Genomic DNA, 24,312 nt, shown 5'->3' on the forward strand with positions numbered 1-24,312 from the left:
CGTGTTCGGGCACGTCCAACCACAGAGCACCCGTCCTGAGCACGGGACGGTGGCCGGTACCGCGTTCCTGCCACACTCGCCAGACCGCAGCAGCTGCCTCACCAGCCGCGGGAGCTCCCTGCCACGGGGTTTGGAGGCTCGGCAGGAGTGACACCTCCGTGGAGTGCCTGGGGACAAGGACGGCTGTCTGAAGAGCATTTCTTCCACCCTCTGCTAAGGCCCCTGTCTCTCAGGTGGGGCCCGTGGGGCATCTCAGGAGGACACCGGGAAGGAGCTGTGCTCTCCCCACAGACCTCTCACAACTGCGGTGACACCCGCTGGACCCTGTCCCTAGACGATGACATCCACATTCTTCCCCAGGCACTGACTTCATCCTGCCATGTCCACGGCCACACACACACGTGTGCCTCTGTGAGCACAGGCCCACACACACCCATGAGCAGTGCACAGGTGAGGGCTCAGGCACATCCACGTACACACAGCCACATGCACACCTGTGCGTGTGAGAGCCACACGGGTCCACCTGGGGCCACGCGTGTGCTCGCACACCCACGTGCACCTGCACACTCTCTTTCTTGGTAGAGTGCATCTCATCGTCCTGCCCCTGTGCCCTTCACACATCTCAGAACAAGGATGCCCTGCAGACCCACTGGGCCTGGGGACACGTGCTGGGCTGGCCTGTTTGGTGGGCAGGGGGCACTGCTCCAGGGCTGGCTGGCCCCTTGCCGGCCCATGACGTGGACAGTCAGTGGTTCCTGAGGGAGGGGCAGGAGAGAGGATCCATGTCCTACACGAAGGGTCTCTTTAGGACACAGCTGGCCCTGGCAAGTGTGCATAGCAGGACACAGCCTGAGGGGACAGCCGATGGGAGGTGGCCGGGGGTCCTGGGGGAGTCTGCCTAACTGCCTAACCCAGCCTGAGGGCCCAGGGAGTAGGGAGCCCGTGGAGGCCCGCAGGGATGGAGGAGCTAGACATGCCGCCTCGGGCTGCGTGGTGGGACACGGAGCTAGAGCCTTGAGGCTTGGAGCCGTGGCAGACGCGCTCCTGGCAGCCGGTAGCGAGAGCCCTCTGTGCAGGCCCACGAGGCCTCTGAGCGGCCCCCGGCCAGCCTCCTCCCTCACCTGTGGGTGTTCTCCATGTGTTTTAATGAAAACAGAAGATGGCATTCCTCAGGAATCCCAACCCCACGGCCAACAAGACAGAACAGACCCGGCTCAGGCAGGCGCCTTGCACTGCCAGGAGTGGGCCTTCTGGAAGGAGCCGGGGGCTGGGAGAGGCGGTGGGGCAGGGCAGGGACTCCCGCGGAGAGCACGCCAGTCCCTGTGCCCACGGCGCTCGGAGGGACCATCCCAGGGCTGAGCCCCTGCGGGCAGCCAGGCTGTTCCCAGCTCGTGTCCTTGTGACCACATTGTCTGACGCTGTCATCGTAGAGGAGGACTCGGGACGGTCAGCGGGCTCCGTAGCTCTGGCCTGAGGCAGAGCGTCCTGGCAGGAGGGTGTGGCGGGAAAGCAGCTTGGCTCACCAGACAGGAAGGGAGGGGCAGGAGGCAGCGATGCAGTGTGACCCCAGGGGCCACCAGGAGTGCCCTCAGGTCACAGAGCCGCACATGGATGTCCCTGGTCAGGTTGCAGCCCCCAGGACCCCATCGTCTCATCTCTGGACTGCCCAGTCCTCGTGGGCTTCTCCGGGACACCTCATGCCCACACAATGACCCAGGGACGACTGAGGCCGGGCGCGGGGCCAGGCTGAGCCGCAGAGGTGCCCTGCAGGCCGCGCGTAGAGGGTCCTGGAGCACGTGGTAGCAGGGCCGGTGTGGGGCCTCGGGAGCCGCCTGGAAGTCTGCCACAGGGAGTGGCTTCCCTCTCCTCCTGGGCCCTGGAGAGGGGACTCCTGCCCCAGGGACCCAGGGTCCCCCACTGCAGAGCCAAGAACGCCTGCGCACCGTGTGGGACTTGCCGTGCCCAGGAGGACCTTGGCAGGAGGCGTGGGTGTCTCACATCTTGGTACCTGCCATTGCAGTCAGGGGACACTCGGGCTTCTGTGGACACTGAGTGACCTCACGTGTTGGGCTTCCCCGGAGGCCACCCACCCTGACGCTTCGCCGCTCCCTCGTCTGTCGTGGCTTTGGGGCGGCAGGCAGGGGTGAGCCCTGTGTCAGTCCTGGGGACTGGAGACCAAGGGGGGACACTGGAGGCCAAGGGAGGACAGGTGTCGACTGCTGGCACCTCAGTAGTGCAGCAGGTCCTCCAAGGCCAGGTGATGCTCAGAATCAGGGGACTCATGACCACCCTGGCTGCACAGTGGACTCGGGAGGGGGCTGGGCAGAGCACGGCGCAGCAGCAGGACAGCAGCTGTGTTGGGCAGCGTCCTGCAGTGGGCATGGGCCTCTCTGGCCTCAGGCCCTTTGAGAGAGGCTTCTTCCCAGGGTCCCTCGTCCTGCACCCAGACGGCCTGCAGCCGTGTTTCCAATAGGCAACTCTAGTGCCCAGCTGGATCCACTGGCAGCGGCCACTGTCACCATGCACTGTCGCCTACCCACAGAGTCCCGTGGTTCCCAGGGCAGCGGGGGGCAAGAGTCAGCCCAGGTCACACTGGAATGCAGGCTGGAGGCCCAGGCCTTGCCCAAGTCATGGTGGCCACCTGGTACCACCAGGAAGGGAGCCCTTCTGTCCACCTGCTTCCACAGAGCCAAAGAAGGGAACCCCACAGGCACCTGGGGTGGCTGTGTGGTGGGTGACCTGCGCTTCACGGCACTGCCCTGTGCAGGGGGGCTGCCCTCGTCCCTGGGGTCCTGCTGGGGAGTCGCGATGGATGTTGAGTCCCAGTGACACAGGGCGGCAGCTTCCTGAGCTCAGTGCTCAGAGACCTGCTACGGGAGACGCAAGGGCAGAGGACTGGGCCCCTGGGCCAGCCTGCCTCCCCTGCCCCACCCCTGCTGGGCCCGGCTCCCTGCCCGCCCTCCGTCTGGATGTGGGACCCATCTCCTCCTGCTGGGTCCAGTCCATGAGCAGCGAGCACCTGCTGGGCCTCCCAGTTGGCCTCCCCTGAGCCTCTGGGTTGGCCTCCTCGGAGCTAAGCAGGCTCCTGACTCCCTGCAGGTCCCTTGAGCCCTCGCTGCTCCGCCTCCAAGAGCAGCCAGCCCTGGCCACCATGATGCCCCCGGACAGGCAGGTGCCCGCGTGAGCATGTGAGCGAGGGTGCACATGTGTGCCCACGGGCACTTCCTCGTGGCCACCAGTCCTGAGCCTGGAACTGGTGTTCTTACCCCGAGGCGGAGGTAGCTGCATTGCCAGAGCCCAGGGGTTCCAGGCGGGCCTGGTGGACCTTGTGAGACTCACCCTAACACACAGGAGACCCCTGAACACATGCTGTGCCTCAAGGGCAGCTGGTGAGGTCAGGGCAGCAGGGTGGGTGGGGGTGGGGGGAGGGCGGGCGCCCTGCCATGTGGCCTCAGGGGTGCTGCATGCGTGTCGGAGGCAGCTGCTGTCCTGGGTGCAGCCCCGAGGTTGGTTTCCCATGCCTGGCTCTGCCCAGGTATTCAGTGCTGAGCACATGGACACAGGGGCCAGCTGTCAGTGGCCCCAGGAGAGCTGTCTGAGCACCCAGAGCCATCTGGATGGAGGTGGGGCTGGAGGGGCACACTTGACATGAGTCCAGGGCCCCTCAAGCTGGCCCAGAGTCCCCTGTGCATACGTGCCCGGGAAGGGCCTCTGGGGTTTCTGTTCTGAGATTTCCCAGAGACAGTAGGAGGCGTAAAATCACATTAGTGCAGTGGGTTTTCAAGTGAAGAGACTTCTCTGGGCACTTCCTAGACACCCCCGAGCGTCATGGGGATTAATTTTGGGAACAGGCCTTGCTGAGACAGATGTTTGCATATGGTGCCCCTGCCTTGAGAGGGACAGAGCGGTCAGCTGTTTGAAACTGAGTTCTGATCTCAAACAAGCAGCCCTGCCCTTTGGACGCCATCGATTGATGACTACCCTGCAGCACGGCTCCTGACCCAGGGCCTGGGGAGGGTGGCGGTGACCTCTAGCACATGGTGACCTCTAGCACATGGCCTGCAAAGATGGGCAAGGGGGACTCAGGCGGAGGGCACCAGTGGTGGGCAGAGCAGCAGGGGTGTAGCACGAGTGTGCACGGACCCGAGTGGTTACATGTGAGCAGGTGGGTGGGCTGCCAGGGTGCCCTTGTGATCACATCTGAGCCTGTGTCTGAGTGTGTGAGCGTGTGGGCGTGACTACCCCGTGTGTGTGTGACTACCCTGTGAGCGTGTGTGCGTGACTACCTGTGAGCGTGTGTGCGTGACTACCTGTGAGCGTGTGTGTGAGCATGTGTGCGTGACTACCCTGTGAGCGTGTGTGCGTGACTACCTGTGAGCGTGTGTGTGAGCGTGTGTGCGTGACTACCCTGTGAGCGTGTGTGCGTGACTACCTGTGAGCGTGTGTGTGAGCGTGTGTGCGTGACTACCCTGTGAGCGTGTGTGCACACACGTGTGCATGCTGCCTGGTGCTGTCCTGGCTCTGCCTCCTCCTGGCCTCTGTGCCTCGGTCTCCTCATCTGCAGAAAGGCCATGCAGGGCTCTGCAGGGTACCGGCCAGCTGGTGTGAACAGTGCCCAGCACGGCGGGCCTGGCAGTGGCCTCTCCTCCTCCTGGGCTCGTCCTGGTGCATGCCTGCCACGTCCTGCTTTCTGGCCAGTGGACAGCAGCCTGTCTCTGTCTTCCCTGGTCTCATTCCCAGGCCTCTGACGGAGCCCAGGCTTCAGCCCAGGAGCCAAGGCAGGCCACCCCTTGCCATGCTGCCCTCTGTCCTGACTTGGACTGGGGCTCGGGCACTGGGTCCCTCTCTCTCTGGGGCGTCACTCTCTGAGGGTGTGGCCCAGCCACTGAGGATGTGACCAGCAGGGAAGTGACGGTTGAAGGGCGGGTCGTCACATCTTGGGTGCAGGGTCAGCCTGCTCCAGGAGGAAATGGGTGCACAGGTGTGGGCTCACCTGAGCCCCGAATCTGTACTGCCAGGGTCCCGGGAGCAGTCCCAGCACCCCAGGTCCGTGCCCTCACCCCCCTGCCCCTGGCTCCGTCTGGGGGGCCCACCGGTCCCAGCCCGCGGGGTGAGGCAGCGTGACCATTGGGCCAGGGGAGGTCGGGCAGCGAGAGTGAGTAGGGAGGAGAGGCCTCTGCGCCAGCCGGTCCCTGGCTTCGTTCCTACAGAGGTTCCCATCGGTGACGCAGGACTTCACGGACGCGCTAGCACCTCCAACTGCTGGATCATCTCAGCTGGTCTTGGGTTCTCAGACTTACTATTTAAACCTCAAAGTGAGCAACTGTTGGTTTCCTTGCAAAGGGCCAGGGTGGGTGGGCTTCTGGGGAAGCACCTTTAGCACTTAGAGGGTCCCTGTGCCGCGGTCCTCTGTGCTCAGAGCTGCTGCTATCACAGACACGTGGGCGAGGCACTGAGGGAGCTGGACCCAGTGGGCTGTGCCCCTCTTGGGGATCCGTTCCCACCAGCACCCAGGGCCGGGGGGCCTGGCCTCCTGCCCTGCCTGGCCCCATCTGGAAGGGCTGCATGTCACAGAGGAGGCTGGTCGGGCAGAATCTCAGCCCCAGCCCCTCCTCCGAAACATCCACCCCAGCTGCTGCTTTCTGGCCACTCTGTGGTGTCCCTGAAGTACTGAGTCTTCCCTGGATGGAGGAGGGGGTTACTTCTGGGAGCCGGTGAGGCCGTTGCACCCTGTGGGTGCTGTCTACCCACTGCTTCAGCCTTGGGCTGATGTGGGTTTACCTGGACTGACATGATCCTCATGGCTCACCTGGGCTGACGTGATCCTCATGGTTTACCTGGGCTCACGCGGGCTCACGCGGGCACTTTCGGCCCACACCATGAACAGGCTGGTTCTGCTCCTGGAGATGGAGCCGGGCACAGAGGAGGGGCCTACAGAATGGTGCTGGCCAAACACAGCTCAGCTCCTGACCCTCCTGGGCTGCTTCGTCCCTTGGGTCCTCAGTTTCCTCATTTTAAGGTGACAGCAGCCTAGCCTGCCTCGAGTCTGGCTTTACCAAAGGCCGTGCTGTCACAGGGGCCAGGTGTCAGGCTGGTCCACCCCTCCCCGACAGCCTCCTGCTGCTGCAGGGCTGGTGGCCCAGGCAGTAGGCACTGGACATCAGCACAGAGGGTGGGTACTGGGTGGGCCATTCAGGTCTCCTCCATGGAGTGGGCAGGCAGGACTGGCCCTGCCACATGGGGAGAGTGACGGCGGACATGGGAGTGTGACCCAAGCATCGCTGCCTGAGCCACAGAGCCTTCTGCGCCCCCGGAGGAGACGCAGCCAGCACGTGCAGCACCCCTAGGCCTCCGGGTGTCAGGGGATGCCACCTGAGGCTGGGGGAAGGAAGCCAGGGCAGGACTCCGTGTGGCCGCAGACTGCGGGCCTGGAGAGCTCCCTTGCTGGACCAGTGGCAGTGCCCCAGGACTGGCCCCACCCAGAACGCTGTCCTGAGGGCTGCCCGGTGACCACATGGAGCTGAGATGGTGGGGGCCAGGGCCTCAGGGCCACCAGCTGAGGCAGCTCTGGGCTGGCATGCAGGCTGTGGTCAGTACCTGCCCACCTGCCCATCTCAGGGGACTCAAGGGATTGAGGCATCCCACAGGCTACTGGACAGGGCCGTGCCTGTGTACCAGGGGCCTGCTGGCTGTCGATGGTCCCTTGGATCCCAACAAACCCCTAATGTCCCCTTGCCGTCACAGTGATCCCCACGGATGCTGCATTAGTGTGGACACGCCTGCGGGACCTGAGTGCCCAGGAGAACCCTGGGGTGGGGGAGAAGGGGCTGCTTCCCCGGGTGGGGAGGGGACTTCTGATGCAGGGTTAAAAATGAAGCAGGAAAGCAGTGTCCGCCCAGCCTGCAGGGAGCTGGAGGGGCCTGGGGTGGGTGGAGGTCCAGGCAATGGCCTCAGGGGCCACCCCCTCCCCGGCCTCCATGCTTCGCCCCTGGGAGGCAGCAGTTGCCACAGAGAGGAATTGCAGCAAGTTGAACGGTTTTCAAGTTCCAAGTTTACCGCCAAGCCAGGGTGGGGGCCCAGATTTCTGGGTGTGCTTTGCTGCAGGGTGAGGGGGACTGCGCCGGCCTCAGTGTCCCCAGGGGCGGGGAGTCCTGGCCTGAGGCCCCCACACCCACACACTCCCCAGGCAAAGACTCTAGAGCAAGTTGGGAATTCTGCTGGGCGTCTTCAGAATGTCCCTCTGTCCTGCTTCTGAGGAAAGGAAGGGGTTAAGGTGGATCCAAGGGCACAGGTCACCTTGACTCCCTGGTTTGGGCCTTTTTGTCCTATGGGAGTGAAGTGTGGAAGAAGGGACTTCCCGGGGAGGCTGGAGAGGGTGGGGAGGCGGAAGGGCGGGCCGGCTGGCTCCTCCTCCCGGTGGCAGAAGACCGCCCTGCTCCTGCCAGCGCTCACCGCCCTGATGGCCCCGGACCCCAGCAGACGCCTTGGCCGGCTGCTGCTGCTGCTCACCTGCTGCCTTGTGCCCTCCTGGGCCAACCTGCTGACCCTGGACTGGCTGTGGTCCACCGACATCGCCGACTCCAAAGACACACTGGTCTCCCAGCCCCAGGGCAGCCTGCCCGTGCAGCCTGCAGCGGCCCCCGCCACACACGTGGCCCCCCAGGATGACCCCGCGGAGCAGAGGACGGCCCCTGCCAGCCCCAGGCCACCCTTGGAGAATCCGAAGGCCGCCCCAAGCAGGGCTCCCGGCGCTCCCATCAGTGCCGCCGCCCCCGCCGCAAGCCCGGACACGAGGGAGGAGAACGTCGCGGGAGTGGGAGCCAAGATCCTGAGCATAGCCCAGGGCATCCAGAGCATCGTCCAGCTGTGGAACGAGGCCACCCCTACCCAGAGCTCTGCCGGCTCCGCCTCGGCCCCTACGGACCCTCTGGCCCTCGCGGGGCCCTCCGGCCCGCCCGAGGAGAGCAGGACCACCCTCGGGCCTCACAGAGGCGCTCCGGGCTCTCTGGGCACCTGGACGGCCGAGTCTGGCACTCTGGCTGTGCCCACCCAGTCGCCTCCCTCCCTGGACAGGCTCCAGGCACCACTGAGGGGGCACTCAGGGCCACGGGAGTCCCCAGGTAGAGCTTCTCTCTCCTCCGCGCTGGGCAGGGACCCTCCCTGGGGGAGCCAGATGTCCCCAGGGAGGCCCCAGCATCTGAATGGGAAAGGACACTTGCTTGCAGCAGCTGGTCCCAGCCAGCCCCACGGTCGCCCTGCGTTTGGCTCGCCTCTCCTGCTTCCCCTGGTGACGGGTCCTCCTGGTCCTCCTGGTGCGCACAGTGCCCTCCCTGCTCTTTCCACACACCCTGTGGCCCAGCTGTCCCCTGCAGCCGTGGCAGCTTTAACGGGGAACCGTGGTGCTTGGGTTTCCCACGTGGCTGATTCTGCGGGGCCTGGTCTCGCTAATAACTCTGCACTGCTGGGGGCTGGCCCTCCGACTCCCACTGGCCGCTGCCTGCCCCTGCCGCCCACCCTGCCCATCTGCGGCCACCTGGGCCTAGAGCGCTTCTGGCTGCCCAACCATCTCCACCATGAGAGCGGCGAGGAGGTGCAGGCCGCTGCGCGGGCGTGGGGGGGCCTCCTCCAAACACGCTGCCACCCCTTCCTCACCTGGTTCTTCTGCCTGCTGCTGGCCCCGCCCTGTGGCCAGGGCCCCCCGCCCGCCCTGCCGCCCTGCCGCCAGTTCTGTGAGGCTCTGCAGGATGCGTGCTGGAGCCGCCTAGACGGGGGCCGGCTGCCGGTCGCCTGTGCCTTGCTCCCTGCCCAAGAGGATGGGCACTGTGTGTTCATTGGGCCAGCTGCAGGTAACTGGCTGGCCTCTGGACTCCCCACTCTCCTTTGAGCCTGGCGGGGGGTGTCCAACGTGGGCGCCCATTAGCAGCAGCTGGGGAGGTGGGAGGGTGGGGCATGGTGCCCTGAGCAGAGGTCCAGGGTCTGGGCAGGGCCAGGGGGTGGATGTCACCACAGGGGCCCTGTTGCAGTGCGTTGGGGTGTCATCAGGGCCGGTGTCCCCCACATTTCAGTGTGTTCAGTTCTCACCGTGGTCTGAGGTACCCTGGGAGGCAGGTGTGGAGCAGTGACCTGACTTGACCCGGGGAGCAGGACTCCTACCAGTCTGAGGGCTTCTGTCCTTGCTCCTGGGGCTCAGCCAGCTCTGCTGAGTGGGCTGCAGGGATGGACTTGGCAGGTCTGGGCCACACCGGGGCCCACTGAGGCCCGGCCTGCTGTGCACACTGGGCGGTCACTCAGCCCAGCCTGTCTAGCTTCCGAGCCAGCAGCCTGCCTGTCTTGGTGGCAGTGTCCCCACCCATAAGGCCCGTCACTCACGGCCTGCCACTGTTGCTGCCTGAGCAGGGCAGAGGCGAGGGCCGAGGAAGGAACAGCAGGCTCTCCGACCACCCCCGGCACAGGGCAGTCAGGACAGGCCCCAGCCGCTGGCCCCTCCCAGTCCCAGCTCCTCAGCGGCAGTTGGTGCCCGGTGACCTTGGCCACTGTAGAGAGTGTGGGTGTTCTGTCCTCTCCATGGGGAAGCAGGCTTGACCCTCGTTCCTGGCCTTTGGAACTGGGCATCCAGGCTGGACCTGAGCTGGGTGTCTGAGGTTGGGGTTTGTGTGGATGCCCACTGCTGGCTCCATGGGGGACGAGCCTGGGTGCCCCCCAGCATTCTCAGGGCCCAGTTTGCTCAGAGAGGCCCCTGTGGACACCAGGCAGGTCTGGGGTGCACCGAGGAGGGCCACAGGCCAGGCAGTGCTAGATGCTGATGATGGACAGTGCCCAAGCCCAGGAGAGAAGCACACGAGGGGCAGGACTGCCGGGGACAGGCAGGCAGTGGAGGTGGCTCTGGGGCCCTGTGGCTCCTGCCTGGTGGCTGTGAACGAGAGGGGTGGCTGATGTGGAGGGGTGGGGTGCAGGGCCTGCTCAGGGGGGCCTGGTGTGCAGAAGCCAGGGGCCTTCTCTGCATTAGGGACCAAGCAGGGCCACTCCAGGGTCAGCCTAGATTTTACCAGAGGGCAGCTGGAGCCGCAGTAGTGGCCATGTCCCTGAGCCCCCCACGTGGAGCCAGCTCCGGCTGCGGCCCCCACAGGCCACAGCTGGCTGAGCTGCCTGGCTCTGAGCCCCAGCTGTGCTGGTCAGGGTGGGCCCCAGGGAGACGTCTGGCAGGAGGGCTTGGCCTTGTGGGAAGGAGCCCATCCAGGCCCGAAGAGACGGTGAGGGTGGGGTGGGTGCTGCCAAGGGCAGGGGAAGGGCCTGGCCCACCTGTTCCCATCTGTTTTGCCCCGAAAGCCGTGGGCAAGCCCTGCTCCTGCCTGGTGTTAGTGAAGACCCCCGTCTCCTCTGGCGGGGGTCAGTCCTTGCAACATGGCCGGGGCCGGCTCAGGCCATCCTCATCACAGCATCTCACTGCAGTCAGCTGGTCAGTCTGGACATCTGGACATACTGGCTCTGTCCCCAGACAGGTACTGGGGGACTCTTCCAACCCCATAATTGGCCCACAGCTCCTCAGGCCAGAGGTGGGTGGCAGTGTCCTTATACCAGGACCCCTTCACAGGCCTGGCTGGCTGGGGAGGGTCCTTCCTGTCCTGGTCACTCACCCCTCCCCAGTCTCCTTTGCCCTGGAGTGTGCCCCCATGCCTGCTGGCCCATGTTGGGCTGGACACTCATACTCCAGTGGGAGGTGGGTGCAGAAGCACAAGGCCATGGTGGGACAGGAAAGGATGGGTGGGGACCCAGATAGGGACTCAGCCCTCCCCACGCTGGTGCCAGGTCGCTCGGTGGTGCTGAGGTCCTGGGGGGCATGCTGGGCTCTGGTCCTGGCATCAGGACGTGACTGACTTGGAGCTGGCAGGTCTCCTCTGCATCTGAGGCCTGGGGGGTTGGGGAAAGTGAGCCCCTGCAGTGGGGGGAGGCCCAGGCCTGCTGCCTCCTCCCCAAGGCCTATCTAGAGCCAGCAGGGCCTCCCGTTCCTCCTCGCCTGCACTCGCTGCTGCCTTCCCCACACCTGGGCCTGAGGAGCATGACCTGTCCCAGCCCCGCAGGCACCTTGCATAGACCCTCCCACCTCACCTGCACACCTGGTCCTGCACACCTGTCCTTTACACTTGGCCCTAAACCATCCTTACACCTACACACCTGGTCCTTCACACAACCCTCACACCTGCATACCTGGCCCTGCATACCACCCTCCCCTGCACACCTGGCCCTGCACACTACCCTCACACCTGCACACCTGGCCCTGCATACCTGTCCTGTACACCTGGCCCTGCACATCTGGCCTTAATACCACCCTCCCCTGCACACCTGGCCCTGTACAGTACCCTTACCTGCATACCTGTCCTGTACACCTGGCCCTGCACATCTGGCCTTAATACCACCTTCACCTGCACACCTGGCCCTGCACGACTCTCACACCTACACACCACCTGAGGCTCTGCACTCATGGGTCCAGCTGAGCTTTCAACTTGTCCCCGTCTCTTCCTTAGCCCTCCCAAGAGATTTGAGGGGAGGGACTGGTGCCTGGTGTGTGGGGACAGGGCAGCACCTGGCTGGGACTTGAGGAAGGGGAGGCACACTGTAGGACCCCCTGCACTGCTGGAGCTGGCAGTCAGTTCCCAACTGGGGACTCTTCAGAAGCTTGCTGTGTCTGGGGAACGGAAGTGAGGCCCTGCTGGGTAGAGCCGGTTGCTGCTTTGGGACTGTCCTTCCTGCAGCTGCTGAGAGTGAACAGTGGGCCTGCCCTGCCTCCAAGAAGCCCTGGCTCCACGGAGGCCCCTGAGCCATGAGTGTGAGTGATGGGTCCAGGGTCATGGCGCTGGGTGCTGGGCCGTGCTCCATACCTCTCCTGCTGCCTCTAAACCCCGGTGGCCTGGGAGGGTAGCCAAGGCCGGGGTAGCCGCTGGGTCCTGTAAGCTGGTGTGCTCCCTGAGCCTGAGAGGGTGGGGCGCAGGGAGATTGGCTCCATGCGTCTGCCTGGGGCTCTTGGCACTTTGGGGGTTCCTGCTGGACACGCTGGGCTGCAAGCATCTCTGGCTGCGCTCAGAAGTGCCCCGTCTGAGGCATCTGTGGGGCATATGGAGGCGGGGAGGGCCTTCGGGTCCCTGGGAGGCTCCTTGTGCTGGCCCAGGACAGCAGTTCCTGCCCCTCTGCCAGGAGCTCCCAGGCTCCTGGGCCATAGGGCGTCCACATCCAGGGCCTCTGGTTAGACGCAGATCTTAGTGAACATTGCTCTGCTTTAGGACGCTTCAGCTAGCTCGAGGTTTCTGTTTAACTTGATTCAAGAAGGAGACAAGACCACCCCCTGGGAAATGCCTAAGTGCTTACCTCCTGCTCCTGGCAACCTACAAATATTTTTCGTATGATGCCGGCTGAGCTCTGCACTGATTCCCGCCCCTTCAAGATCACGAGCCATGCACAGCTCATTCTGCCTGGTGTCCAGGCCCAGGCAGGACCCAGATGGTCCAGAGGGCCGGGAACCTGTGTGACTGCAGCACAGACCCCAGGTGTGCACACCTGGCGGCATGACCACCTGCGCCAGCTGGCTGCGCGTGCACACTCACTCCTCCTGCATCAGCAGGCACTTAGACCAGAGCTCACCTGAGCGCAGTCCAGTGTGGCTGGCTTGGGCCACAGCGCTGGGCACTGGCCTCCAGAACACGTTCTCAGGCAGCTCTCGGCCCTCTGAGGGACATCTCCCCTTCCTCCCCTCCCAGCCCCGGCACCACCTTCACGCTGCACAGCCAGGCTGTGCTGGATTCCACACGCAGCAGGTCATGCAGCGTTTTCTTCCTGTGACCTGTTTCACTTGTCTGCGGTCCTCCAGGCTCACCCGGTGGCCACAATGTGACAGTCCCTCCTTCTTAAGGACAGCTCTGTGTCCAGCACCAGAGTTCCCGGCTTCTGTCCGTCAGCCCTGGTTGGTTCTGTTTCTGGCCATGAGCTGAGAGCAGCCGTCCCCTCTGCACACACCAGTCAGCTGGTGTGGGTGGTCATGCCACAGGTGCGCACACCTCTGCAGGTGGTTTAGGGTCCGTCCCTCGGCAGTTCTCCCCTCGCTCAGGGCTGGCATTTTGTTCTTGGTGACGTCACTGCAGCTGCACTGTGTCCTAGCCTCTGCAAGTCGCACCTCGTCCTCCTGGAGAGATGCCATCATTTTGTGTTGACTGACCTGCCACATGCTGAGCCCCGATAGCTCTCGAGACCTGTCATGAGACCTTAGGATGTCCTGTATGAAGGCCCTGTCATGGGCCAGCAGGTATCCCTTCTTCCTTCCACTTGGATCTTTCCTCTGCTTTTTCTCGCCTTGAGTTAGAACCCTGCTGCTGGCATGGAAGTGGGAGGAGCAGGTGCGGGTCCTACCCCTGACCTCGGGGTCCATGGCCTGCGCCCCTGAGTGAGGAGCCTGCTGCGGGTTTTCCACAGCGGCTCAGGTGGCACTGAGTGGCTTGTGTCCTCTCCTGTCTGGCCGTGGTGAAAGTGGGTTCTCTGCACCGTAGATGCCCTGATCCGCCCTCCCATCTGCAGATGGTCTAGCCTGCTGACCCGTCCTGGAGCTCCAGGGTGGACCTCAATGCTTACGGCAAGTGCCCCTGATGCGGTGCTGCCCACTGCGGTGTGCCAGAGCTTTCCCGCCGGCTGTAGGGATGGGGGTGTCTGTAGCTGGGCTTGGTGACAGGCAGATGCTGGCCTCAGATGGAGCTAGGAAGTGTCCCCGCTTCCTCCGTGCGTTTGGCAGAGCTTGGGAGGTGACTTAGCTTTTTCGCTGCTGCAACTAAATGATCCGAACAGAACAACTTCAGGGAGGGAGTTCATGTGGGTCCAGGGTTCCAGAGGTGTGAGCCATGGAAGGGCGGCCGCGTTCCTCAGGGCTCAAGGGGAGGCTGAACATCGCGGTGGGGACTGTGCCCAGGGAAGCAGCTCCCACGATGATCAGGAAACAGACTCCACTGTCCAGATACAGATACAGACCCCAAAGTCGCGCCCAGTGCCCCCTCCTCCAGCCACACCCCACCTCTCCAGCCACCACCCACTCACCCCCTACCAGGGACTGAGACTCTTACCACCCCCGTTTCTCTTCTGAAGCTTCTTGTCTTTTGCCTTTTGGGGACACCTCACATCCAAACCGTGACAGGAGGGACTGGTGCTGGCCCTTGGTAGGTATCTGGCAGGGGTCTCCGTGAGGCCAGGCCCAGGGCTTTCCTGTGTTGGGGATGCTGGATTTCTCGGTTCCCTCTCCTGCTAGTTGAGATCTGCTCCATGTCTTTCTCCGTGGTGTGGTCTTGGTCCCTCTCGTGTCTCTAGGATGGATCCATTTCCCTCGCTTTCCGTTTCCCATCGTTGGCACGTAGTTGGTCTTGCTACTTTCTTATATCTGCTCTTCTTATTCCTGTAGAATCAGTAACGTCCCCATTTTGCCTTTGACCTTAGTGACTTGAGTCTTCTCTCTCTCTTTTCTGGGTTCATTTAGCTGAAGATTTGTCAATCTTGTTGATCTTTTTAAAGAACCGACTTTGGTTCCATTGATTTTTTCTGCTGTTTTCCTGTTCTCTATTTCATCTGTTTATTTGATTTTCTGCTCTCTGTTTAGTTTTCATGAGGTTTGGGCTTAACTTTTCTGGCTCTTTCTTTAGCACTTGAGTAGACTGTCCTCTGGCCTCTGCTGGTGACCCCAGGCTGCTCTCAGGACTCCCTTGTCTCTCTTAAGGAGCTGGAGAGCAGCAGGGCTCTGGGGGGTTCGAGTCCGTGTCTCACCCAGGGGGCAGCTCTGGGGGGTTCGAGTCCGTGTCTCACCCAGGGGGCAGCTCTGGGGGGTTCGAGTCCGTGTCTCACCCAGGGGGCAGCTCTGGGGGGTCTGTGTCTCACCCAGGGGGCAGCTCTGGGGGGTCTGAGTCCGTGTCTCACCCAGGGGGCAGCTCTGGGGGGTCCATGTCTCACCCAGGGGGCAGCTCTGGGGGGGTCCATGTCTCACCCAGGGGGCAGCTCTGGGCCTGTCCCTGCTGCTTCCCCTTCTTGGTCCCCACACGCGTGCTGGTCCTCCCCCACCGTCCTCCAGGGGCCCCCGGGGTCTGGTCCCCAGCTGGCCAGCCCTGTTCTGTGCGCAGTGTGACTTCACCTGGCCTCGCAGAGGACTCGGGGGGGGGGGGACTGCGTCATGGATCTCGGCCTCTGTACTCCTCAACGCCACACTTCCTGTCTTTCTGCGTCCTGGTGGACACCTCTGCTTGGCTCAGCATTCTCTTGGCGTCCCCACAGCTGCCTTCCGTCCTCTGAGCCTCTTCAGAGTGGGGACTCCCGGCTGTCTGTCTTGGGGCAGGTCTCGGGGACGTTTCCCTGGAGTGGTCTCTCTCCTGTCTCTGCGCGCCTTGGTCTGTGTTGTTCTAGCTGGACCTCAGCTCTGATAATGGCCCCTCTGGACGCGGATCTCCCGCCCCCGCCCCTGCAGTTTCTGTTTATTCCTTGGCTGGCTCCTGAGGCTCTTCTGGCCCGGGGTCAGCCCGAGGCGTAAGCTGAAGGTCTCCTGGGGTCTTGGCTGTGCTGAGCTGCCTGAGCGTGTTCTCCTCGGACACTTGGTTCCTTTTCAGTCCTTGGTCTTCCATGTCAAGAGAAGAGTAACAGAAAAGGGAGGGTAACAAGGAGATGCAGCTCTGCGCCTTCTGAGGTCAGCAGTGGGCACGGGTCCCCAGCGTTTGGGGAAGTGGCAGGCCTGCATGGGCCAGGGACTCCAGCACAGCTCTCCAGGCCCAGAGGCCCGTGCCTGCTGCTTCCAGTCAGCGCCCCCACAGCCCTCCAGGAAGCCATCAAGAAATCACGTGTGGAGGCGCCGGCACCATCGGGCCAGTGCTACGGCTGACCTGGGTGCCACCACGACTCACCAAGGAGGACAGGCTGCTGTGGGCACCACCATGGTCCCGAGCTTCGAGATGCGCCTTCCTGCGCGGAGACCCGTATCTGCAGGCCTCAGCCTTGGTCCCACACCTCTCATTGCAACAGGGACGTCTTTGGGGACCATCATGCTGCCCACCGGTCTGTGTGGACGTCACAGGTGGTGGCCCACGTGGGCAGGGACGTGCCATTCTCACCTTGCAGGAGTGGACCGGGCCTGGTCCGGGGACGCCCGTCTCCAGGGAGACCCGGGTCTCTGGTACTCTCACCCTCAGGCGCGGCTGCTCCAGGACGAGCCCCAGCCGGGCCGCCGGCATTGCTCCTGTCACCGAGCCGAGGAACATGGTGTGGCCTCTTTGGGTCCTGGGCACCCTACCCAGACGGAGCTGCCCTCAGGGAGCGTCCTCATGTCCCTGGGCCTCTCCTCTTCTAGGCCATCAGAAGCACCAGCCGGGCAGTACCGGGCGGCGCCGAGGTTGCTGGGCGGGTGCAGCTCTGAGAATCACAGAGGAGTCAGCCTGCGACTGCTGCCTCCACCCGGTGACAGGGACAGGCACGTCCCTCAGGTGGCTTCGGCCCTCTGGTGGCAGTGTGGGTCCTCACTGCTGCTCAGGATGCCTGTTCTTGGAGTCTTTCTTTTGATGTGGCGGGTGATTCCCTGCCCACCCGGCCTTCCCTCTGTAATTGCCACCGTGTGACCAGGTGCAGGTGCGGGTCTGTGAACGCTGCCGAGCTCAGCAGGTGCCCCTGCTCCTGAGGCTGTCACTTTCTGTTTTGACAGGAAAGGGGCCGGGAGGGGCCTGAGGGCCTGTCGTCACCCACAGGATCTTGACCGCTTTGGCATGGGGCGCCATCGTGGGGTGCACAGCCATGGCGCCTGGCCGGTCAGACGTGCAGGTTGACAGTGTGTCGTCCCTGTCCCCCGGACTCAGCTGCACTGTTGACTGAGCAGTGGGTGGTGGTTCTGTCACCGTCCCCTGGTGTTAGCAGTCGGGCAGCACAGAGCGAGGTTCCCCGCCCCCTCCTCTCTGCTCTGCTCCTGGACTCTCGCGGTCTCCGAGTGCGCGTCCCTGGGAGCACGGCTGCCCCGCGCCTCTGCGCCGCTGGCGACTTGAACTCGTCCCGTCCTCCCCTTTACGACTTCTCGTGGCTCTGGCTCTTTTCCTGCCTGTTCTGGATTGGCCGTCACTTCTAGGTTCCATGGGGACTTGAAATGAGTGTCTTCAAGTTGAGGGTGCTGTGGGCCTCCTGAACCCCTCAGCCTGGTGCTTCTGCCCCTGCTGGAGCTGGACCAGGAGGGCAGGGGGCCTCTGGGAGTCCTCAGGGTGGGCCCCTCCTCTGGGAGTCCCAGTGCAGCTTTCAAGAGCTGCAGCTCAGGTCTGGATCACTGTGGATTGGACGGTCCTGGGTGGGATGGTCCTGGGTGGGGAGGTCCTGGGTGGGGAGGTCCTGGGTGGGATGGTCCTGGGTGGGGTGGTCCTGGGTGGGATGGTCCTGGGTGGGGAGGTCCTGGGTGGGATGGTCCTGGGTGGGATGGTCCTGGGTGGGGAGGTCCTGGGTGGGATGGTCCTGGGTGGGGAGGTCCTGGGCTGGGAAGGTCCTGGGCTGGGTTGGCCCTGGGCTGGGTCGGCCCTGGGCTGGGTCGTCCCTGTGTGGAGGTGCTGGTTAGGTGTTGCTCGTGGATTCTGGGCTGTGCAGCCATGCTGTAGTGACCCTGAGGCAGCAACACTGGAGACGCCGCAGTCTGCCCTGGGCCCCTGCATCTCCTGATGGCCACTGGTGTATAGACTTCTCAGCAGGCCCCCAGGAGCTGGAAGGGGTAAGGGGTGGTCAGAGTCCCTCTGGTTTGAGGGAAGAGTGCATTTCACAGCCGGTTGTTGAGGTCCACAGTAGCTGCTTTGATTTGCAGTTGGGTATCTCAGAGCTCCTGCCCCCATGTGTGTTAGAAGTCGTCTGATCAATTCTGCACCCACCTGGTGGGGCTGGTGCCCAGACTCAGCACAGGAACAGAGGCCTGAGTGCCACACAGGCAAGAGAGGGACCTGGCTCTGCTGGTCTTGGGGAGGCTGGTGAGAGCAGGTCATGGCCGACTGCAGCCCTTCAGAGGTGGGTGCAGCTGCGTGGTCAGGGGCTGTGGAGTCCCAAGGTCACATCCCTAGGAAGCCAGGCAGGTGAGCTGCCTCTGGGGGCAGCTGGGGGACCTGGTGCCAGCACATGGTGTGACGGGGTCTGCTCATTCTTGGGGCCTGTCCCCTGTAGGGATGTGGAGCACCCGCGCCTGCCTAGCGGGGTCTCACTAGCAGGAGACTTCCAGACCTCCTGCTCTTGGTCAGGATCCCAGTTCGGGAGGGAGTGAGAGCCTCGTCCCTAGAGATATTCAGATGGCAGCAGAACTCCTGGGAGGGGCTGGGTTCCCTCCTTCCAGGACCTCTGACTTGGGTGCTGGTTTGGGGGCCATGGCTGGATGCAGGTCCTGACCCAGTGACCCTGGCCAGGCCCTGTCCTGGTGGTGAAGGCCATGTGATGGTCATGATTCTGGAAGGTGGTGCCTCAGCCCAGGAGGTGGGCTGGCTGCAGTCCTGGCTGCCCATCCATGGGGCCTGTGGGGATGAGGCGGACTGAGACTGTCCTGGGGTTCAGGGACTGTGTGAAGCACTGGGCATCCAGACCTCCGCTACTCACCGTGGTCCACAGTCTTCCCCCAGGCCAGTCCCGAGTTCGGGATCTACCAGAGAAGGCCAAGCTAGAAGGCCCAGTCCTCCTAAGGGGCCGCCTCCTGCCTGGGAAGGTTTCCTCTGCTCTCGGGGCACAGCCTGGGCATCTGGAGGAGGCTGGCTTTGGTCCAAGTCAGCGGGCCAGCCTGAGTGTGGGCGGCAGGGCCTTCTCCGCCCTCTAGGGAATGGGGCCGGTGAACTCACTGCCTGGCATTTGAGGGCCCCCCCACGGAACCCTCAGGAATTTCCAGGAGAGGAAATGGGAGACTCTGGACAGAGCCAATTGTGTGTCCCTGGGGTCCCTGTGCTACAGTGTGACCCTGCTGCTGCCTCTGGCACCTTGGCACACTGGAGGACACCCTGCTGCTGGAGCAGGGCCTGGGGCACCATCCCCAGCACTTTGCTGGTGGGTTCCTGACTCCTGACCTGAGACACAGGGTCCGGCACTGCTGGTCCAGGGGACTGTCCCTCACAGCTGCAGGGCATCTCCCGGGGCCCAGGCTGGCCTGATGGACTTCACTCCCAGCCAGCACACAGCGCTTAGCTGCAGGCCACAGGGGCAGCCGGGAAGCCCCGACTGGCAGGTCAGGCTGCCCACGTGGCCTGGGAGGAGGTCCGTGAGCACAGGCTACGGTCCGTCTTCTGTGCTGGGTGTGTTCTTTCTGACACAGGGTGGACGTTGTTCCCCTCTGCTCTTCCTTGGCACCGCCTCAGCCTGGCCCCACGGCAGGGGCTGGCCCCCACAGCTCACTCAGGACTCCGCACACCAGTGACCCTTCCCCAAAGGCCTCTTGCCCATGAGCCTGTCTGCTGCCCCAGGTCCCTCCTCTGTGACTGTTGCCTTCTGGGGATCCAACCCTGCCCACACGTTGGCCAGGGTCAGGGTCTCTAGAGAAGAGACAAGGCCCCGGGCCCAGACCACAGCCCCGGTGTCCAGCCTCTGCCTGGCATGGTGGGTGTTCCGGTCCATGGAGGGTCAGGGTCTCCTGGAGTCCCTCCTGTTTCCAGCAGTGACCAATTCCCCTGGATATGAGGTGTGTCTGCTGCTCCCAGCTCCTGATACCCCAGCCCCTGGGACCTCAGCCTCGGGGAATCAGTGCAGGCCCAGGAGCCATCGTGGACAGGACAGCCCGTGACCTCCTACCCTGGCCTCCCTGGGAAAGACAAGAAATGGAAGTAGGAAGGGGTGTCTGTGGCTGCGTCCCCAGCCTGGGCTCCCGCACCCAGGCTGCTCCCTGAGGGTCTCAGGTCGAATGGCAGAAGCTCTTGACTCCAGGCAGGGCCAAGTGGGCCTGAGCGTGGAGAGTGGATGAGCGAATCATGGGGCACTGGGGACTCAGGGGACAGTGGGCTAGTCCCTGGGAGTCTGCATGCTCCCGTGGGTGATGGTGGCACCCCAGTGAGAATGGCCACCCTGCCTGGGTCGCCCGCCCAGCGCCCTGCCAGCGTTGCCACACCATGTCCGACTCCCAAGCCAAGGGCAGGATTCCTGTGCTGCGGCTTCCGCTCAGAAGCCAGTGAGCCGGAGAGCAGCCCCGTCCACGCCCTGCGTCCCCAGGAGTCTCTGGCTCCCAGGCTGGTTCCCAGCGCAGCTCGCAGCTCGCCAGGGAGCGGCTGGGTCTTGTCCCCACTCCCTTCTTACCCAGGGAGAGGTCGGAGCCAGGGGTGTGGGTGGGGCTGCGTCCTAGCTCCTCACCCTGTCTGTGTGCCCCGCCCGTGGCCGCCATGCCCCCTGCAGACGTTGTTTTGGTCTGGATGAGCTAGGTGATGTCCAGGAGGTGCCGGGTGGCAGAGCCCAGAGGACAGGACGGGCAGACGTCGGGAGGCCCTCGGTCCTCGTCCCCCTGTGCCTGCCTGGCGTGCCCCCTGACGTGCCCCCTCACCAGATCTCCTTCTCTTTGCAGACAGTGTCCGTGAGGAGGTGGGGCTGCCGCAACTCCTTGGAGAGCCCCCGCCCCAGCAGATCACCCAGATGGAGGACCCCGACGTCGGGCTAGCCTATGTCTTTGGACCAGACACCAACAGCGGCCAGGTGGCCCAGTACCACGTGCCCAGCCCCTTCTTCCCTGACTTCTCGCTGCTGTTCCACATCCGACCAGCCACAGAGGGCCCCGGGGTGCTGTTTGCCCTCACGGACGCGGCGCAGGCTGTGGTCCTGCTGGGCGTGAAGCTCTCAGGGGTGCGTGATGGGCACCAGGACATCTCACTGCTCTACACCGAGCCGGGCAACAGCCAGACCCGCACAGCGGCCAGCTTCCGCCTGCCTGCCTTTGTGGGCCAGTGGACACGCTTGGCGCTCAGCGTGGACGGCAGCTCTGTGGCTCTGTACGTGGACTGCGAGGAGTTCCAACGGCTGCCGTTTGCTCGGTCTCCACGGGGCCTGGAGCTGGAGCCTGGCGCTGGCCTCTTTGTGGGGCAGGCCGGGGTTGCCGACCCCGACAAGTTCCAGGTAGGCCCTTCCGTCCTGCATGTGGGGGTGGACCAGCTGGGACAGGGCCGCAGGCCTCTTCTGTCTGGTGCTGCAGCCGGAGGAGCCAAGCCACCACCCGCCCAGGGCCAGCCGGTCTCTGGGGCCGGCCATCAGGTCCCTGGTCCTCCTCTGGCCATTGTTGCCTTAGAAGGGTCGCCTGAGCCTTTGAGTTTCTCTGAGACCCTGGGGTCCAGCCGAGGAGGGCCTCTTAGGACCATCTCACAGTGGGATGCCCACCCACCACAGTCAAGGGCCCCTTCTCAGGCGTGGGCTGGACCTGCAGTGGGCTGAGTCCAGGCTTGGTCAGGTGGGTGTGTGGCCAAGTCCAGGCCCAGCCCCGAGCTGCAAAATGGAAGTTCAGTGCCCTGGCTAGAGAGCCCTCAGGGGTCTGAGGCTGTGATGGCCTCAGGCATCGCCCTCCAGGCGGGCACACTGTAGGGGTGGACGGTTCACCCACAGCCCCGGTCAGTTGTGGGCTGGTTATTGTTTTAGCAGATGTGCCACAGCCCAGCGTGGGGTTAGCTGGAGTCCCTGTCTCCTGGGAAGAGCCATGTGGGTGACCCCAACGGGCACTAACCACACCCAAGTTCCAGTGGTCCAGACAAGCGTGCCTGTGTGTGCAAGTGAGGCCACGTCCCCAGGGACAGAGAGTCATTATGGACTGACAAGGGCCATTTGTCTGACGTTGCTCTGAGGCCTGGTGTCTCTGGCTTTGAAAGCTGACCTTTAGCCTTTGGCAGGAACTTCTAGCCCCCAGGGCTCAGGAGCCACCGGGACTTTGACACCAGCTGGGCCTCTTTGTGTTTTCCTTTTGATCCTCACACTGATTGGGGAAGATCAGAGAGCAGTAGCTCTGGCCAGGACAGTATGTGGAACCCCTGCCCAGGCACAGCTGGATGGCTGGAGTGTCCCCTGAGTCTTGTGCATCTTTCACTCCTTAACAGAAAAGATGCTCATGGGACCTGGGGCCCAGGCTGTGGAGCGCACACCACGTCCCACGGTGTCCAGCGAGGCGGCCTTGTCTCTGGCCTTGCCAGCACTGTGTGAAGCAAGTGGCCAGCGGTCCCTGAGTGTGTCCACTTCTTGGACTGGTGGTGGAGGCAAACTTTATATTGTTTCCACCATAATTTTTATTTCCTGTTTTTGGTGACTGACTGTTAATGTTCTTCTTTTGTGGGGAGTAGGGCGATCCAACCATTTATTGATTTGTACAACCTCGTCATGTGTGAAAGAAATCGGTCCTTGGTCTCGTGGCTGTAAATCTCATTTCCTAGTTTGCCATCAGCATCTTTGAGTTTTAAAAACCATTGGGATGTTTAAAGGATCTATTCTGGTCTGGGAAAACCTGTGACTAGCAGAACCTTTGATGGTTGGAAGGTGGAAGTGAGGGGTTCCAGGGTCCTGCGTCTGGCAGAGGGGGGCGGGGCTCGCTTTGGTAGAAGACAGATTTGGTTTGGCACAAGGTCTGTTCAGACTCTTGGGAAGGGGTCATTTGAGTCGTGTGATTGACAAGGTTTGGCAGAAACAAGCTCAGAGCTGTGGGCGCCCAGGAGGCTGGGGTTCCTGGGAATCCCCTGTGGACAGCACTCGGCCCCTCTGTCACCTGGGGCTCAGAGAGTCCAGCTGTGCTACAAAGCTCCCCCCACACAGTGCAGGGCCTGGACAGGACAGCCAGGCAGGACGCCCAGCAGGCAGGGTCCTCACTGAACCGCATGGTGGAGTCAGAGGGGTGCTGTGAGAAGGGACTGCAGGACCACAGGAGAGGCAGCCAGAGAGGCCGGCTCTGCAAACCGAGCTGTGCCTGGTGGCCAGAGCCACCCAGCTGGGAAGCAGAGAGCAGAGGAGACCTGGCTGCCCTACTGCAGCTGAGACCCCCCCAGCCACGGAGGCATGGGAGCACCACGGAGGATCAGGGAGGCATGGGAGGATCAGAGAGCACCGGGGAGCACCAGAGAGGCATGGGAGCACCACGGAGCACCAAGGAGGATCAGGGAGGCATGGGAGCACCAGGGAGGACCAGGGAGGATCAGGGAGGCATGGGAGCACCAGGGAGGACCAGGGAGGGTCAGGGAGGCATGGGAGCACCAGGGAGGACCAGGGAGGATCAGGGAGGCATGGGAGCACCAGGGAGGACCAGGGAGGATCAGGGAGGCATGGGAGCACCAGAGAGGACCAGGGAGGATCAGGGAGGCATGGGAGTACCAGGGAGCACCAGGGAGGATCAGGGATGCATGGGAGTACCAGGGAGCACCAGGGAGGATCAGGGATGCATGGGAGCACTAGAGAGGACCAGGGAGGCATGGGAGCACCAGAGAGGACCAGGGAGGATCAGGGAGGCATGGGAGCACCAGAGAGGACCAGGGAGGATCAGGGAGGCATGGGAGTACCAGGGAGCACCAGGGAGGATCAGGGATGCATGGGAGCACCAGAGAGGACCAGGGAGGCATGGGAGCACCAGAGAGGATCAGGGAGGCATGGGAGCACCAGGGAGCACCAGAGAGGCATGGGAGCACCAGGGAGGATCAGGGAGGACCAGGGAGGCATGGGAGCACCAGGGAGGATCAGGGAGGCATGGGAGCACCAGGGAGGATCAGGGAGCACCAGGGAGGATCAGGGAGGATCAGGGAGGCATGGGAGCACCATGGAGGACCAGGGAGGCATGGGAGCATCGGGGAGGACCAGGGAGGCATGGGAGCACCAGGGAGCACCAGAGAGGACCAGGGAGGCATGGGAGCACCAAGGACCACCAGGGAGGACCAGGGAGGATCAGGGAGGCATGGGAGCACCAGGGAGGACCAGGGAGGCATGGGAGCATCAGGGAGGACCAGAGAGGATCAGGGAGGCATGGGAGCACCAGGGAGGACCAGGGAGGCATGGGAGCACCAAGGACCACCAGGGAGGACCAGGGAGGATCAGGGAGGCATGGGAGCACCAGGGAGGATCAGGGAGGCATGGGAGCACCAGGGAGGACCAGGGAGGCATGGGAGCACCAGGGAGGATCAGGGAGGCATGGGAGCACCAGGGAGGACCAGGGAGGCATGGGAGCACCAGGGAGGATCAGGGAGGCATGGGAGCACCAGGGAGGATCAGGGAGGCATGGGAGCACCAGGGAGGATCAGGGAGGCATGGGAGCACCAGGGAGGATCAGGGAGGCATGGGAGCATCAGGGAGGACCAGGGAGGCATGGGAGCACCAGGGAGGCACCGCCAC

General features: G+C 63.5%; 1 protein-coding gene and 1 long non-coding RNA gene across 4 annotated transcripts in view; one reads left to right on the forward strand and one right to left on the reverse strand.

The window, feature by feature from the left end:
* Positions 1–16,599, reverse strand: part of LOC308653105 — a 430,906-nt gene extending 414,307 nt beyond the window's left edge. The window contains exon 1 of the long non-coding RNA XR_014022985.1: positions 16,585–16,599. This is a non-coding gene — a long non-coding RNA (uncharacterized lncRNA). The remainder of the gene's footprint in view (positions 1–16,584) is intronic.
* COL18A1 (collagen type XVIII alpha 1 chain) overlaps positions 1–24,312 on the forward strand; it is an 86,979-nt gene that overhangs the window by 30,005 nt on the left and 32,662 nt on the right. The window contains exons 1-2 of one of the 3 annotated variants that reach the window (XM_081301476.1): positions 7,381–8,846; positions 20,537–21,081. In XM_081301476.1, the coding sequence (XP_081157602.1) occupies positions 7,460–8,846; positions 20,537–21,081 (1,932 nt within the window). In that variant the 5' untranslated portion in view covers positions 7,381–7,459. Of the gene's footprint in view, positions 1–7,380; positions 8,847–20,536; positions 21,082–24,312 lie in introns of those variants that run through there. The other 2 variants (XM_081301477.1, XM_081301478.1) reach the window with 2 other exon arrangements.

This window comes from Spermophilus citellus (assembly GCF_964194105.1).
Source record: "Spermophilus citellus genome assembly, chromosome: 7".
Taxonomy (NCBI): domain Eukaryota; kingdom Metazoa; phylum Chordata; class Mammalia; order Rodentia; family Sciuridae; genus Spermophilus; species Spermophilus citellus.